The sequence below is a fragment of the Vulpes lagopus genome, chromosome 5, assembly GCF_018345385.1.
Source record: "Vulpes lagopus strain Blue_001 chromosome 5, ASM1834538v1, whole genome shotgun sequence".
Taxonomy (NCBI): Eukaryota; Metazoa; Chordata; class Mammalia; order Carnivora; family Canidae; genus Vulpes; species Vulpes lagopus.
In genome coordinates, this window is record NC_054828.1 from 108332702 (window position 1) to 108346875 (window position 14174).

General features: G+C 43.0%; 1 protein-coding gene across 16 annotated transcripts in view; it reads right to left on the reverse strand.

Moving 5' to 3' along the window:
- BIRC6 (baculoviral IAP repeat containing 6) overlaps positions 1–11065 on the reverse strand; it is a 228904-nt gene extending 217839 nt beyond the window's left edge. For 14 of the 16 annotated variants that reach the window (XM_041754087.1, XM_041754089.1, XM_041754088.1 and 11 more), the window contains exon 1: positions 10559–11059. In XM_041754087.1, coding sequence (XP_041610021.1) covers positions 10559–10889 — 331 coding nt within the window. In that variant the 5' untranslated portion in view covers positions 10890–11059. Of the gene's footprint in view, positions 1–10558 lie in introns of all 16 variants that reach the window. The other 2 variants (XR_005987661.1, XM_041754078.1) reach the window with 2 other exon arrangements.
- Positions 11066–14174: the final 3109 nt, after the last annotated feature.

Here is a 14174-nt window from a genome sequence, read left to right on the forward strand (position 1 = left end):
ACCTGCTTCATGCCTCTACTCTTGCTCATGCTGTTCCCTCTACCTGGCTAACTCCTTTTCTTTTTTTTCTTTTTTTAAGATTTTATTTATTTATTCATGAGAAACAGAGAGAGAGAGAGAGAGAGAGAGAGAGAGAAACACAGAGGAAGAAGCAGACTCCATGCAGGGAGCCCAATGTGGGACTGGATCTCGGTACTCCAGGATCACGCCCTGAGCCAAAGGCAGATGCGCTTAACCACTGATCCACCCAGGTGTCCTGGCTAACTCCTTTTCTTCCAAGATCCAAGGTGTCACCTCTTCTAGAAAACTTTTCAAATTGGGAGGCAGGGAGGATTTCAAATTCATCTTATTATCTTCACATAGCAAATAAACATTTGTTGAATTGAACTATATAATTAAGAACACACACAAAAAAATACGAACACCAAACCAAAAGTAACACTTCTTGAGTGCCTATGGTAGATTCAGCAGTACCTATGTCTATCAGCTTTTTTTTTTTTTAATTTTTATTTATTTATGATAGTCACACAGAGAGAGAGAGAGAGAGGCAGAGACACAGGCAGAGGGAGAAGCAGGCTCCATGCACCGGGAGCCCGAAGTGGGATTCGATCCCGGGTCTCCAGGATCACGCCCTGGACCAAAGGCAGGCGCCAAACCGCTGCACCACCCAGGGATCCCTATCAGCTTATTTAAACTTTCCAATAACCCAACAAGTTAGGTGTGCAAAGAAAAGTTAAACATCTTGCCTAAAGGCACAAATAAGTGGTGAATCATGAAATGAAATGCAGTCTGGTTCCAGAACCAATATCCTTAACCACTAGGCTCAGCATTCTCTATAATTGCCAATGCCTTCCTAATTTGTGTTCCCAAATCCTCAAGCTTCAACTCTGAATTCCCAATGCCTTCTGGACATCTCTCCTTGGATGTCCTTCAAGAATCTTAAAATTAATCTTAAAATCCAGGACCAACATCACTATCTCCCTCTTGCTCCCTAAACTTCTCCAACAATAACTACTCACCACACCTTCTTATATTACTTATTTCAGTTAATAAACACCATTCACCCAGTTACCCAAAGTAAGAACCTTGTCACATGAGTACTTTTCACCTTGTCAATCTTTCTCAACCCCATACTCACTAAAAATTATGTTGTTCCTATCTTTCAAACTAACTTACACAAAGCTCTCATCACTTCTCACACCTGGGCATTAGCTTCAAACCTCTCTAAAAACAAATTTGATGATGTAATTACCTACAATGGCTCCTTACCATTGACATCAAGTCAAATTTCTTAATAAAACGTATTATGATCTTGTCCTTGCTTATCTCTCAGCTTCAACTCTAACCATCCCCTCACACACCCTAAACCCCCAACTGGTTTCCTTGAAAAACTTCTCTTTGTTCCTTAAATTCACCATGTTTTGAAAAGACTAAAATGTCTCCACACAAGCAAGTACCCTATCTTTTTTTTTTTTTTTTAAAGATTCTATTTATTTATTCATGACAGGGGGAGGGGGGCAGAGGGAGAAGCAGGCTCTGTGCAGGGAGCCCGACGTGGGACTTATTTCCGGTCTCCAGGATCAGGCCCCGGGCTGATCCTGGGCGCCAAACCGCTGGGCCACCAGGGCTGCCCAGCAAGTACTCTATCTTAAGATGATGATCCCCAGTAACATTCCCCTCCCACCATCTCTCATTTTTTTTTTTGAAATTTTTATTTATTTATGATAGTCACACAGAGAGAGAGAGGCAGAGACATAGACAGAGGGAGAAGCAGGCTCCATGCACCGGGAGCCTGACGTGGGATTCGATGCCGGGTCTCCAGGATCGCGCCCTGGGCCAAAGGAAGGCGCTAAACCACTGTGCCACCCGGGATCCCCCATCTCATCTTTCAAAATAAACCATAAAAGCAACCGCCTTGGGACGCCTGGTGGCTCAGCGGTGATCCTGGAGTCCCAGGATCGAGTCCCACATCAGGCTCCCTGCATGGAGCCTGCTTCTCCTCCCTCTGCCTGTGTCTCTCTGCCTCTGTCTCTGTGTCTCTTGTGAATAACTAAATAAAAAAATAAAAAACCTCCTTTGAGAAGTCTTCTATTTCCCTCAGATTGAAGAAACTACCTCCTCTATTCACACAGCTTTCTGCCTATCTGAATTACAGTACTTATAACATTATGCTAAAATGATTTACCTAGACACATCACTAAGCACACATTCAAGAGCCAAAATGTTGCCTTACTTTGTCCCCCTGTGCCTAGCAAATGTTCAATAAATGTATAAATAGCAATCAACTAGCTCTTCACATTACCTTGCTTTTAACAATTTAAGTCCAAAATCAATTAACTTACATAGTTTATATTTCTCCTATAATACAAAAGTATTACGTATGTCCATTAGATTTTACCCAGTCACATTTCCACATACATGGAAAACTGTAAGAATACTGCCATTTCAGGATGCCTGGGTGGTTCAGTGGTTGAGCATCTGCCTTCAGCTCAGGTCGGGTGGGATCCCAGGGTCCTAGGATCGAGTCCCACATCAGGCTCCCTATAGGGAGCTTCTCCCTCTGCCTGTGTCTCGGCCTCCCTCTCTCTGTGTCTCTCATGAATAAATAAATAAAATACTAAAAAAAAGAAAAAAGAAAAAAACACTATCTTTGAACAGGTAATAGTAAAACTTGGAGAAGTAAATGTAAAAAAAAATTTTTTTTTTGGAAAATCTTGAGGATCTTAAAAACATAGCAAAATAGGGGTGCCTGGGTGGCTCAGTTGGTTAAGCGACAGTCTTCAGCTCAGGTCCTGATGTTTGGACCAAGATAAATCCAAGTGGGACTCCCTGCTTAGCAGGGTGTTTGCTTCTTCCTCTCCCTCTGCTTCTCCCAGTGCTCATTGCTCTATCTCACTCTCAAATAAATAAAATCTTAAAAAAAAAAAAAAAAAGCAAAATATTTTTTTAACTTTAACACAAATTCACTCTAATTAACTGTGGGACAATGTTCTGCTAATAAAACAGCAAATTGGGCCACCTGGCTGGCTTAGTTGGTAGAGCACGAGACTCTTGATCTTTGGGTTACAAGTTCAAGCCCCACGTTGGGTGTAGGGATTACTTAAAAATAAAATATTAAGAGGAAAAAAAAATATTAAGAGGAACCTGTGCAGTTTGTTAAGCGTCTAACTCTTGGCTTCAGCTCAGGTAGTGATCTCCGGATCATGAGAATGAGCCAAGCTCCATACTCAGCGAGCAGTCTGTTTCAGACTCTCCCTTCCCCTCTGTCCCCTTCCCCCACCTCAAATAAATAAACCTATCTTTAAAAGTAATTAAAAAATAAAATCTTAAAAAGTAAAACAGCAAATCTTTGACATGAGGTAGGTCAACACATAGTATTACTAAAATCTGTCAACTGCAACATAGTTTATACTCAGCCCACAAAGAGATTTGCCCAATTAAGTTTTTTTTTTTTTTTTTAATTTTATTTATTTATGATAGTCATACAGAGAGAAAGAGAGAGAGGCAGAGACACAGGCAGAGGGAGAAGCAGGCTCCATGCGCCCAGAGCCTGATGTGGGATTCGATCCCGGGTCTCCAGGATCGCGCCCTGGGCCAAAGGCAGGCGCCAAACCGCTGCGCCACCCAGGGATCCCCCAATTAAGTTTTTATAAAGAACTCAGATGCACTGAGGAGACAGCTATCTTCTAGGACTACTGAAATCCCAACTCTATATGGTGTTTATCACCTATCATAAAATAATTGAGACTGCCTGAACCAAGGTAAGTCAGGAAATAAGAAGTGGTCTGAATCATTTACAATTTCCAAAACTGAGACCTAGAGGAAGATTTTACTTTTTTTTTTTTTAAGATTTTACATTTTATCCAAATTAATGCATGCCTAATTCAGAAGCAGTAAAAATATTTTTTTCTACCTCTAACAAAGTGATAATAAATGAGTTTTATCCCCCCAAAAAAATATTTTTTGGGAATTATGCAGTCTAACCTAACAAGTTTTTATACTCCAAGACTTCTTGGAGCAGGCGGCTCTGGGCTTTAAGTCTATACAGAAAGTTCATATCAAAAAATAGAGAGTAAAAATCCACCCAAACTGAACTTTCCTGCAACTGGAATGGAATAAATACAGTGACCATCGTGGAAATTACTCAAATCAAATCAATGTCAAAGGGAAATATTCATAAAGAAATATGAAACCAGAATTGTCTATAAACACTGAGAAGCTTTGGAGTTTATTCACAATGACAGAAATCTGGAAGCCACTTCAGAAACTGAAGAGACATGATTTCCTTTTACACATATGCTACAACATCTACTGATTAATATCCATACATATACATCCTCAGTTATTTACGTACACCTACTACATAAACAGTCCATATATACATAGAACTAGTAATACAACAGCCTTAACATCATTCTGACATTTAGCTACCCAATACACTGAAAGACATTTATCCAAATAGAGATAGTATTTGTCACCAACATTTCCATTTCCATGTGCATTTCAATGATATCTATCTGTCCTCTGCACATAAACACACTAAGTCAGTGAACATTTTTTTAAAGTAATAGTGAGGTGGGATGCGTGGGTGGCTCAGCGGTTGAGCGCCTGCCTTCGGCTCAAGGTGTGATTCCCAGGTCTGGGGACTGAGTCCCACAGTGGGCTCCCTGCGAGGAGCCTGCTTCTCCCTCTGCCTTTGTCTCTGCCTCCTTTCTCTCCCTGTGTCTCTGATGAATAAATAAAAATCTAAGAAAGTAAAAAATAAAAAAATAAAGTAACAGTGAGGAGCATGACAATAGTAAGTACCCATGAGGGTTAAGAGAACATTCACTGTGTACATATGCCAAGCAGCATTAAAGCACTTTAACACGTTTACCACCTAATCTACACAACCATCCTATTAAATGTTAATCTTAATTTACAGATGAAGAAGCTGAAGTTCAGGAAGTTTAGAGAGTGAATTAGTAAGTGAGCTAAAATTCAAAATTCAGGAATATTTAAAATATAAATACCCATTCTCGTTCCACATGCCCTCAAAACAGTTTATTAAAAAAGCAAATACAAAACGTACTACATTTAGGGGAGGAGGGCACTATTTCAGAAAGTAAGAGAAAACACTACTACCAATGATTAAATAAGAAACTACTTAACAAGGGAGCCTAGCTGGCTCAGTAAGTAGAGCATTCAACTCTTGATCTCGGGGCCATGAGTTCAAGCCCCATGTTGGGTGTAGAGATCACTTAAATCAAAAATGGAAGGAAGGACTGAACAAATTAGCAATACTTTACCCTTACATCGAAGCAAAAACTAGATCCAAATAGGAAAAATTCCTTAGTTCAAATTTAGGATTAAGTTCAAAAGATTTAACACAGAATATCAAAAAGGTTTAAGTAAACAAAAAGAGTATTTACAAAGATTTACAAGTAAATAGAAGAAATATTTTTGAACACTGAACACACAGTTCTAAGAACTGTGTATTAACACTTAATCCTCACAATTAGTATAATTATCATCCCCATTTTGCAAATAGGGAAACGAACAGAAATGTTAAGGAATTCAGGCAAGGCTACACATTTAAATCGGGAGGTGAGGCAAAGAAGATATTGGAATCCTCACCTGAGCCAACTGTCTCCAAAACCAGGCTCCTTCCAATTACGCTAAATTGCAGGCACAAACAATAGCTAAAGAGAGGAACAGACCTAGTAATATCAACAATATGGTCAAGTGGTGTATGTAGAGCTATTTTGATAGCTCCTGCATGGAGCCTGCTTCTCCGTCTGCCTGTGTCTCTGCCTCTCCCTCTCTGTATCTCTCATGAATAAATAAATATAAATTTTTTAAAAATCCAAAGTGCACATATTAGCCTATGAAAAGATGTCCAGCATCAAATGTCATTAGGGAATTGCAAATTAAAACAATAAGATACCACTACACACCTATTAGAATGGCCACAATCCAAAACCAAAAGCATAAAACGCTGAGAAGGATGATGAGAAGCAATAGGAACTCTCACTTACTACCACTGGGAAAACAAAATAGCATAGCCGCTTTGGAAGACTTCTTAAAAAACTAAACATAGGGGGATCCCTGGGTGGCTCAGCGGTTTGGCACCTGCATTTGGCCCAGGACACGATCCTGGAGTCCCGGGATCGAGTCCCGCGTCTCTGCCCACCCCCCCTCAAATAAATAAATAAATAAATATTAAAAAAAAAAAAAAAAAACTAAATATAGGGCAGACAGGTGGCTCAGCGTTTTGGCGCTGCCTTCAGCCCGAGGACGTGATCCTGGAGGCCTGGGATCGAGTCCTACAACGGCTCCCTGCATGGCGCCTGCTTCTCCCTCTGCCTGTGTCTCTGCTTCTCTCTCTGCATCTCTGTGTCTCTCATGAATAAATAAAATCTTTAAAAAAAAAAAAAAAAACTAAACATACTCCTAACACATGATCTGACATTCGTGCTCCTTGGTATTTACCCAGATAAACTAAAAAGTCATGTCCACACAAAAATCTGCACACAAATATTTATAGCAGCTTTATTCATAACTGCCACAACCTGGAAGCAACCAAAATGTCTTTCAGGTGAATGGGTAAATGAACTGTGGTACATCCAGACAATGGAATATTATTCAATGCTAAAAAGCAATAAGTTAGAAAGCCATGAAGAGACCTGCAAGAACTTAAATGCACATTCCTAAGTGAAAGAAGCCAAACTGAAAAGGTTACATACTGTATAATTCCAACTATATGATATTGCAGAAAAGGCCAAACTATAGAGACAGTCAAAAAGATCAGGGAGTGGCAGGGGGTGGGAGAGAGAGACAGATTAACAGGCAGAACAAAGAGGATTTTTATGAAAGTGAAACTATTCTGTATATCAATTTGTCAGAACCCATAGGATGTGCAACATGAAGAGTGAACCCTAATGTCAACTATGGACTTGGGGGATAATGATGTGTTAATGCAAGTTCACTGACTGTAACAAACACATTGATAGTGAAAGGAGATTGTGTGTGCACAGGGAGCAGGAGGTATGTAGAAACTCTACTTTCTGCTCAATTTTACTGCAAACTTGAAACTGCTCTAAAAATACAATCTATTTAAGAAAAGAAAGGGGAAAAAAAAACAAAGGTGTATTTAGCAGGTAGGATGTAAAGAAGCATCTATTTAACATACTCACTAGCACATATACACAAATCAAAAATATTTATTAATATTTTGTACTAGGGAAAATAAGGGGATATAAGCAAGGGGACAGGTTTCTTCCCACAAGGAATTTTAAATATAGTTAAACGGACATTGTATATTCACAAAAAGCTAAACAAAATGGAATTTAAATAGTTCAAGAAAGAAAATATACCACAAACACTAAGCTGCCAAATTACCAAAATAGACGTTAAGAGGACAATATGTGCGTAGGGGTTCAGTGGATCACTTCAGACTAAAAGAATCAGGAAGTTAAGATCTGCTCTAGGTTCTGAAAAATAGCTAAGATATGTCTGGAGGGAATTGGTGCATTCCAAGAATGAACAAAACTACTGAGCTAGGAAAGGAAATTAAATGAACCAGTTCACAAAACTAAATAGGGTGATAAGACTAGAGAGACTGGTAGAGACCAAATCATGGAAGTCAAAGAATGCCAGGCCACAGAATCAGCCTAGAGACTCAGAAATCTTAACTCTTAAAGGCTAAAAGGGAACGAATACTGCCTAACCAATGTTGTACTGATAGCTTTTAATCTAATGAAAGTATATTTACAAACATTTTGTAACAGATACAGATACTGTGAAGACACACACTAGTGGACAGTCAAAAATTCACCTTTCCACCCAACTGAATATATATACACACAAGTCCTGCTCCCATCCTTCAATTTCCAATCTACACTAACAAGCTACCCATAACCCTAAAACCTGAACCCATTCAGAAGACACACTATCACCCATTAAAACTATTATGGTTATACCATGCTTTTTCCCTTTACACAAAGAGGTCTTTCCTGTGGAGTATAAAAAAAGTTGCTCCTTGCCCCCTTAACTGGAAAGAGGGGTCACATTAGGGCCATGGTCACTACTGGCACCTTCTCCTCATTCTATTTATAGGACTGTCACCCTCTATTAATCATTAAGAGCAAACCTCAACAAATATATAAAATACATACGTATTCCAGGCAAGACCAAAAAAAAAAAAAAAAAAAAAAAGCAGCACTTCTCCCCAATCACCTGAATAGATGACATATACAAAACTCTATAAAACCTCTGATAGTTATTATTAATAGCTGTGAGTCTCATAAATGAAGACATTTCAGATTTTGTCCATTGCTAGTTTCAAACCTTTTCTGTAATCTTTTTGTTTACCATAAACTCTCCTACATATTGTTAATCACACATTCAAACGTCAATGCATGGGCATCTGCAATTGTATTCCATCCCATACTTTTCTAGTTAACAAATTCCACAACATATCCCAGGCAAGTTATCCCAAATCAATGATGTCCTGTGCATGTACCCTGAAACTTGTATTAAAACCCTTAAAACCTTCTCCTTTAGAAATCTACCACTAGAGTGACTGTTTTCTTCCCTTTCACAACAGACACATTCATACATGTCCAATTTCCCCAACCACTTATAACTCTAAAACACATTATTTCTCTCATAGGCTCCAAGCATAAACACTCCGGTAGACTCCTTTCTATCAAAAACATTTTAAAACTTCCATTAATACAGCTTTTTATAAAAAATTCAAATACATATACTACGGTACCAATTAGTCAAAGTTTAAAATCATGAAAGACAGTATTAGATACTGTTTAAAGATACAAGCATACACTAAAAAACATAAAATGTGTGAAAACAATAAAACCAAATTAAGGGGAATGCTCATGGGGGAGAGAGGACTGGAGGACTGCCATCCAAGAATTACAGAGAAGGCTTCAACTTTCCAATGTCTTATTTCACAGTCAGAGTTACATGTTTTTTCATCTTATTCTTTAACACCTTTCTGTATTTGAAATATTTTAGGTGAGTTTAAGAAGAAAGATATCCAATTACCAATCAGTATCTCCCTCTCATACATAGTGACAAGTTGTTACGTCCAAATTGTAGTTTCCGCTCATTGTTACATCTGGGACACCACCCCCGCCCCCCGCCCCACCCTACTCGCCCCGACCTTTACTAAACCAAGAAAAGAAAAAGTACAAGTCTACAATCCGAAACTTTCTCTTAGACTTATCTTAGATATGATCCAGGTTTACATTCTGTAGCTATCGACAACCCATTTCTTTCACAACTCTCACATCAACGAAAGTTAAATTCCTTATTTTATCCCTGTATCCCTACAGTGCTGTCAACTGACATGCCTGATTACACAGTCAACTAGAATCGCGACCTGTATCTGTGTATGTTAACATATAAGCGAACTGGTAAGCCACAGAACTAGCTTGCTTGGCTAAATGCGGGCATTCCTATAGATCTCTGTGCACGACTCTAACTCCTATATTAACTTTTCAATCTCAACTTAGAACGTTTAAGTTCAGCTACACATCGTTTAACCGCAAATGAAATGTCATCTTCGGCCCAAGAAAACCTGGCCAGGGCAATTCCAAAGCACTGCACTCCAGTACACAGAGCGTTCACCTAGTGCATCAAGTCCCGTCCTGGAACAGCGTTCACGCCTCCCCGAAGTGCTCTCCTCCACCGGAGAGACTCCCATACCTCCGAATCCTAACTTTTCGGCTCGCTGTGGTAAAACAAGGAGAGAGGGCCGTAAGTTTCACCTCATCAGGAATCTACGAGGGAATCTACGTTTCGTACACCGCGCGGGCCCTCAGTTTCTCATCACCGGGGGGGGGGGGGGGGGAGGGGGGGCGGCAGAAGTTGGAAGCCCCGAGCCAGGGGACAAGGTCTAGTCTTCCACGGCGTCCGCCAGAGTCCTAAAGCCGTCGACCAACAGTTCAGGCAGCGGGCCCGCCTACTTCCCTCCCCACCCCCACTCCAGGGGCACCCCCGCCCCCACCCCCCGCGCGAAGCCCGCGGTACATCCCTGCACCTGCGGGTCCTGGAACAGCCGAGTACCCGCTTCTCTGCCCCAGACGGAAGGGCTTGGCTGCCGGCTCCGCCGCTCGCCTCCGGCCACCGGGCTCCCCGTCGGGCCCAAGCTCTCCGACCTAGTAGAAGGCAGCAGCGGCCCCTTCCGCAGGTCCCACACGGGGGCCCGGCCTGCTCGGGTGCCGAGCTCCGAGGCCTCCCCACCTCCCCCGGAGGACCAACCTACACCGGACGCTCAAGGCCCGAAAGGCGACTCCCACCACTCCCCGAATCGCCAGGCGTTTCTCCCCAGCTGCAGCCGCTGAGAAAGCCCCACGAGCCCCACGGCCCTCGTCCCTCGTCCATCGGCTTCCGGGCCCGAGCCCCCAGCCCTGCGCTCGCCACCCCACGCCCGTCACGCCGCTTCCCCTCCTCCGGAGGCCGGGCCCCGGGGCTGGGCGGCTTCCTTCCCCGGCATCCCGCGGGCCCGGCTCCTCCCGCGGCGGCCCGGCCCCCGCCCGGCGTGCCGCACACTCACCGCTGAGCGCCGAGGCCTGCAGGGTGGCCCCCGAGGTGCCGTCGATGACTTTGATGGTCCCGCGACTGGTGACGGCCAGGATGGCGTTGAGCGCCGGGTGGTAGGAGAGGCTGTGCAGCCCGTCGGCGTCGCAGCGCATGCAGCCGTCCCGCAGCACCAGCCACTCGGAGACCCCGGCCGCCCCCGCCGCCGCCGCCGCCGCCGAGGAGCAGCCCGGGCCCGAGGCCGCCGCAGCCGCAGCCGCCATCTTCCGGCCTGCGCTCAGCACAATCACACTGGGAAGCGGCTCAGTGACAGTCCCGGGAGGTGCAGCGCCGCCGCCAGTCACCATCCGGGGCCAGGGGGCAAGCGGAGCGCGTTAGCCGGAAGTGAGGTCAGGCGCCGGCACGCACGCGGGACGTCGGCCGCGCGCCCGGAGGGGCCACGCACGGAGGGCGCGCAGGAGGCGGGGCCCGCGGAGGGGGGCGGGCAGCGGGCGGCTGGAGCATGCGCGGGAGGGCTCGCGCGTGCCACGCGCCTCCGGTCCCGCCGGCTCCGCGTCCGCAATGTCCCAGTTCCCGCCCGCCGTCCCCCCGCGAGCCTGGGGCGTGGCCGCCGCCGGGGCTCCGCCTCGCGCCCTCGCTCCCGGCGGAGGGGGTTGGGCTCCGTGGGACCCCGCGCGGGGAGCCGGCTGGCGCGGGCGCCCTTGCGGCGGTTCCAGCTGCGCCGGGACGGTGCCCTGCGGGCGCGGCGTAGCTGCTTGGCTGCGGCCGGAGGGAGAGCCCTTGGGCCCTGGTCCGCAGGCCAGCGGACTGCACCCTGTGGTCTACACTGGGAGAAACCAGACGACGATGCACGCCGTCATACCCAGATCTGGGCTTTTTTGTCGAGCAGAAGGGACAGAGAAGAGGTGCTGGAAGCATATCATTTAGCTTAGTGTCCTTATCCGCATCCATTCAAGTTTGTGGATTGTTAATAGGTGGGGGGGGGGGGGGGCAGAAAGGACTGTAGTCAAGTAAATTTACTAGTCGTGCGCCTTTGAGGAATAGCAATGCGTTTTTAATCTTTGTATTTAAAAGCAGTTAAGAGTCACACTTGCAAAGACAGTACAGACCTCTGTGGTCTGCCTCCCCCAAAACCATAATCCCTATCCAAATATCAAAAAAAAAAAAAAAAAAAAACATGGACAAACTCAAATTGAGGGACGTCTATAAAATACCTGACCAGTGCTCCTCAGAGTTGGAACAGACAGGTTTACCTGTCAATTTACCCAGGTTCCCCAACAGTTATATGTCACATAAGTTTAGTACAATATTTACATTTATGTATTGTGGATATAATTCTGTCCTCTTCTCGTGTGGATTGCTGCACCACAACCAGGATACAGAACTGTATGTTCTGGGGATCATTTGATTATCTTAAAAGCCTAAATTTTTCTTCCTTAAAACCTAAAGTCCTGTTGGCAAATTGAATTTAAGTAAAATATTAAAAAAAAAAAAAAAACAACTAACGCACAACTAACGTACCGTTGAGAGGATTAAAAGTCATGTAAAATGTGTAGAGTAGCATGTGATACACAGTAGGTGCTCAATGAAAGTTAATTGTCCACCCACATTCCTGCACACTTCCTTCAGGAGTCTTCATATACATTATCCCAACTACCTCCTAAACCTGTGTGTGTTTTTTTTTGTATGCAAAGTTGTATTTATATAATCTATCCATTCCATTTTGGAATGGCAAATATGCCATTTTTATCTGATGTTGGGTGGCAACATATAATAAAGTGGAAAAATACCCAAGTATTAAAGTCAACATGAATATCTGATTTTGAGTCACTGCGGCTTCATTTATCAGTTCTATCTATGAACCTGAGCAAGTTACTTACACATCCTGAGAATGTTCCACCAAGTGTCAATTGGAAATGATAAAATTATTTGCCCTACTTAGGTTTGTTACAAGACTTGTAAATTGTAAAACTTAACCAAAGTGCTTGAAAACTGTAAAAATTGACACATTGAGAGGTTAAGGCTTGTCCAAGGTCTCCCAGTTTAGGAGGAGGGGTTAACAGCAAGCTAGAGTTTGAACTCAGACAGTTTGACTCTAGAACCCAGACTTCTAACTTAACCCTCCTGCTCAAAACTTCAGTGCCTTGAGGTAAATAAAGTATGCAAATAATCAAATCTAAATGTAACTGGAGGTGTCATTCTAAAAGTGTTTTACATCTTAGGACACAAGCAGAAACTAAAAACTACTATTTCAAAGTTGAGCCAAACTTTTTCATTAATCTGAAAGGGTACCTGAATAGGCCTTAAATGCAAATCAAGTCCCCCATTGTATTGATAGAGAAAACAAACTAATAACCTGAACACTAAATTTAAACTTCGTATACTTCAATGTTATACCATATTGAAAAGAATTGAAGCAGTTTTATCTGTTAGCCTGTGATACATTTTTTTTTAATTAGGAAAAAATATCTGTCTTTTCTATGAATTTAGACTGCTCTCACTTGTAAACCAGCATTTTCCAAAGCTACCCAGAAGATGTTCTGAAATAAAACACTACCATAATCAAATGTAGGAAACAACTACCCCTATATTTCTCCTCTTGGAGATTTATAATACACATAAGCATACCAAAAGCTCTGAGACCTCCTATGATAAAAAACCTATTTAACCTTCCTTAACCAATATTTCACAAACTCCTATGACCATAGATTCCTGAAAAAACAGTGTTTCAAAGAGCACTCTGTAGTGTAACTTGTTGCTTGTTTTTGTGAATACATATTTTTGTTGAGTGCTTCCTGAGATCTCAAAAAACTGCAGTTTAGGGGATCCCTGGGTGGCTCAGTGGTTTAGCACCTGCCTTCAGCCTGGGGCGTGATCCTGGAATCCCAGGATCGAGTCCCACATCGGGCTCCCTGTGTGGAGCCTGTTTCTCTCTCTGCCTGTTTCTCTGCCTCTCTCTCTCTCTTTCTGTCTCTCATGAATAAATAAATCTTAAAAAAAAAAAAAAAAAAAACTGCAGTTTAGTGTTTCAGGACTCAGGTTAAGATTCCTTAAATTGAAATTACCATAAAAACTGGAAAAGCTGAGTGAAGTTCAGCATCAACTGTGTTGATTTCTTTCTGCATATGGAATTGAGAATGAATACTTCTAACTTTGAAAAATACACTGATTTTTATGAATAGTCTATTTTGAAGTGATGGACTTTGAGGGCTTCCAGCCAAACCATTTTGGGCATAGGTGGTGATTGCTTAAAGAAAGTAGAGGGCAGCCCCAGTGGCACAGGGGTTTAGCACCACCTGCAACCCAGGGCATGATCCTGGAGACCCTGGATGGAGTCCCACGTCAGGCTCCCTGCATGAAGCCTGTTTCTCCCTCTGCCTGTGTCTCTGTGTCTCTCTCTCTCTCTCTGCATCTCTATGAATAAATAAATAAAATCTTAAAAAAAAAAAAAAGAAAGAAAGTAGAAATTCCCAATGACAGTCATTTAGAAAGAGGAATTTGCTGGAATCACAAATGTGGACTTGGAAAGGGGGCCCAATACAGAAAAAGCATTTAACAAAACCCTGCATCCATCCATTCAAAGAAAGAAAAAAAAAAACAGCCAACTAAAAATAAAGGAAAATTCCCTCAAC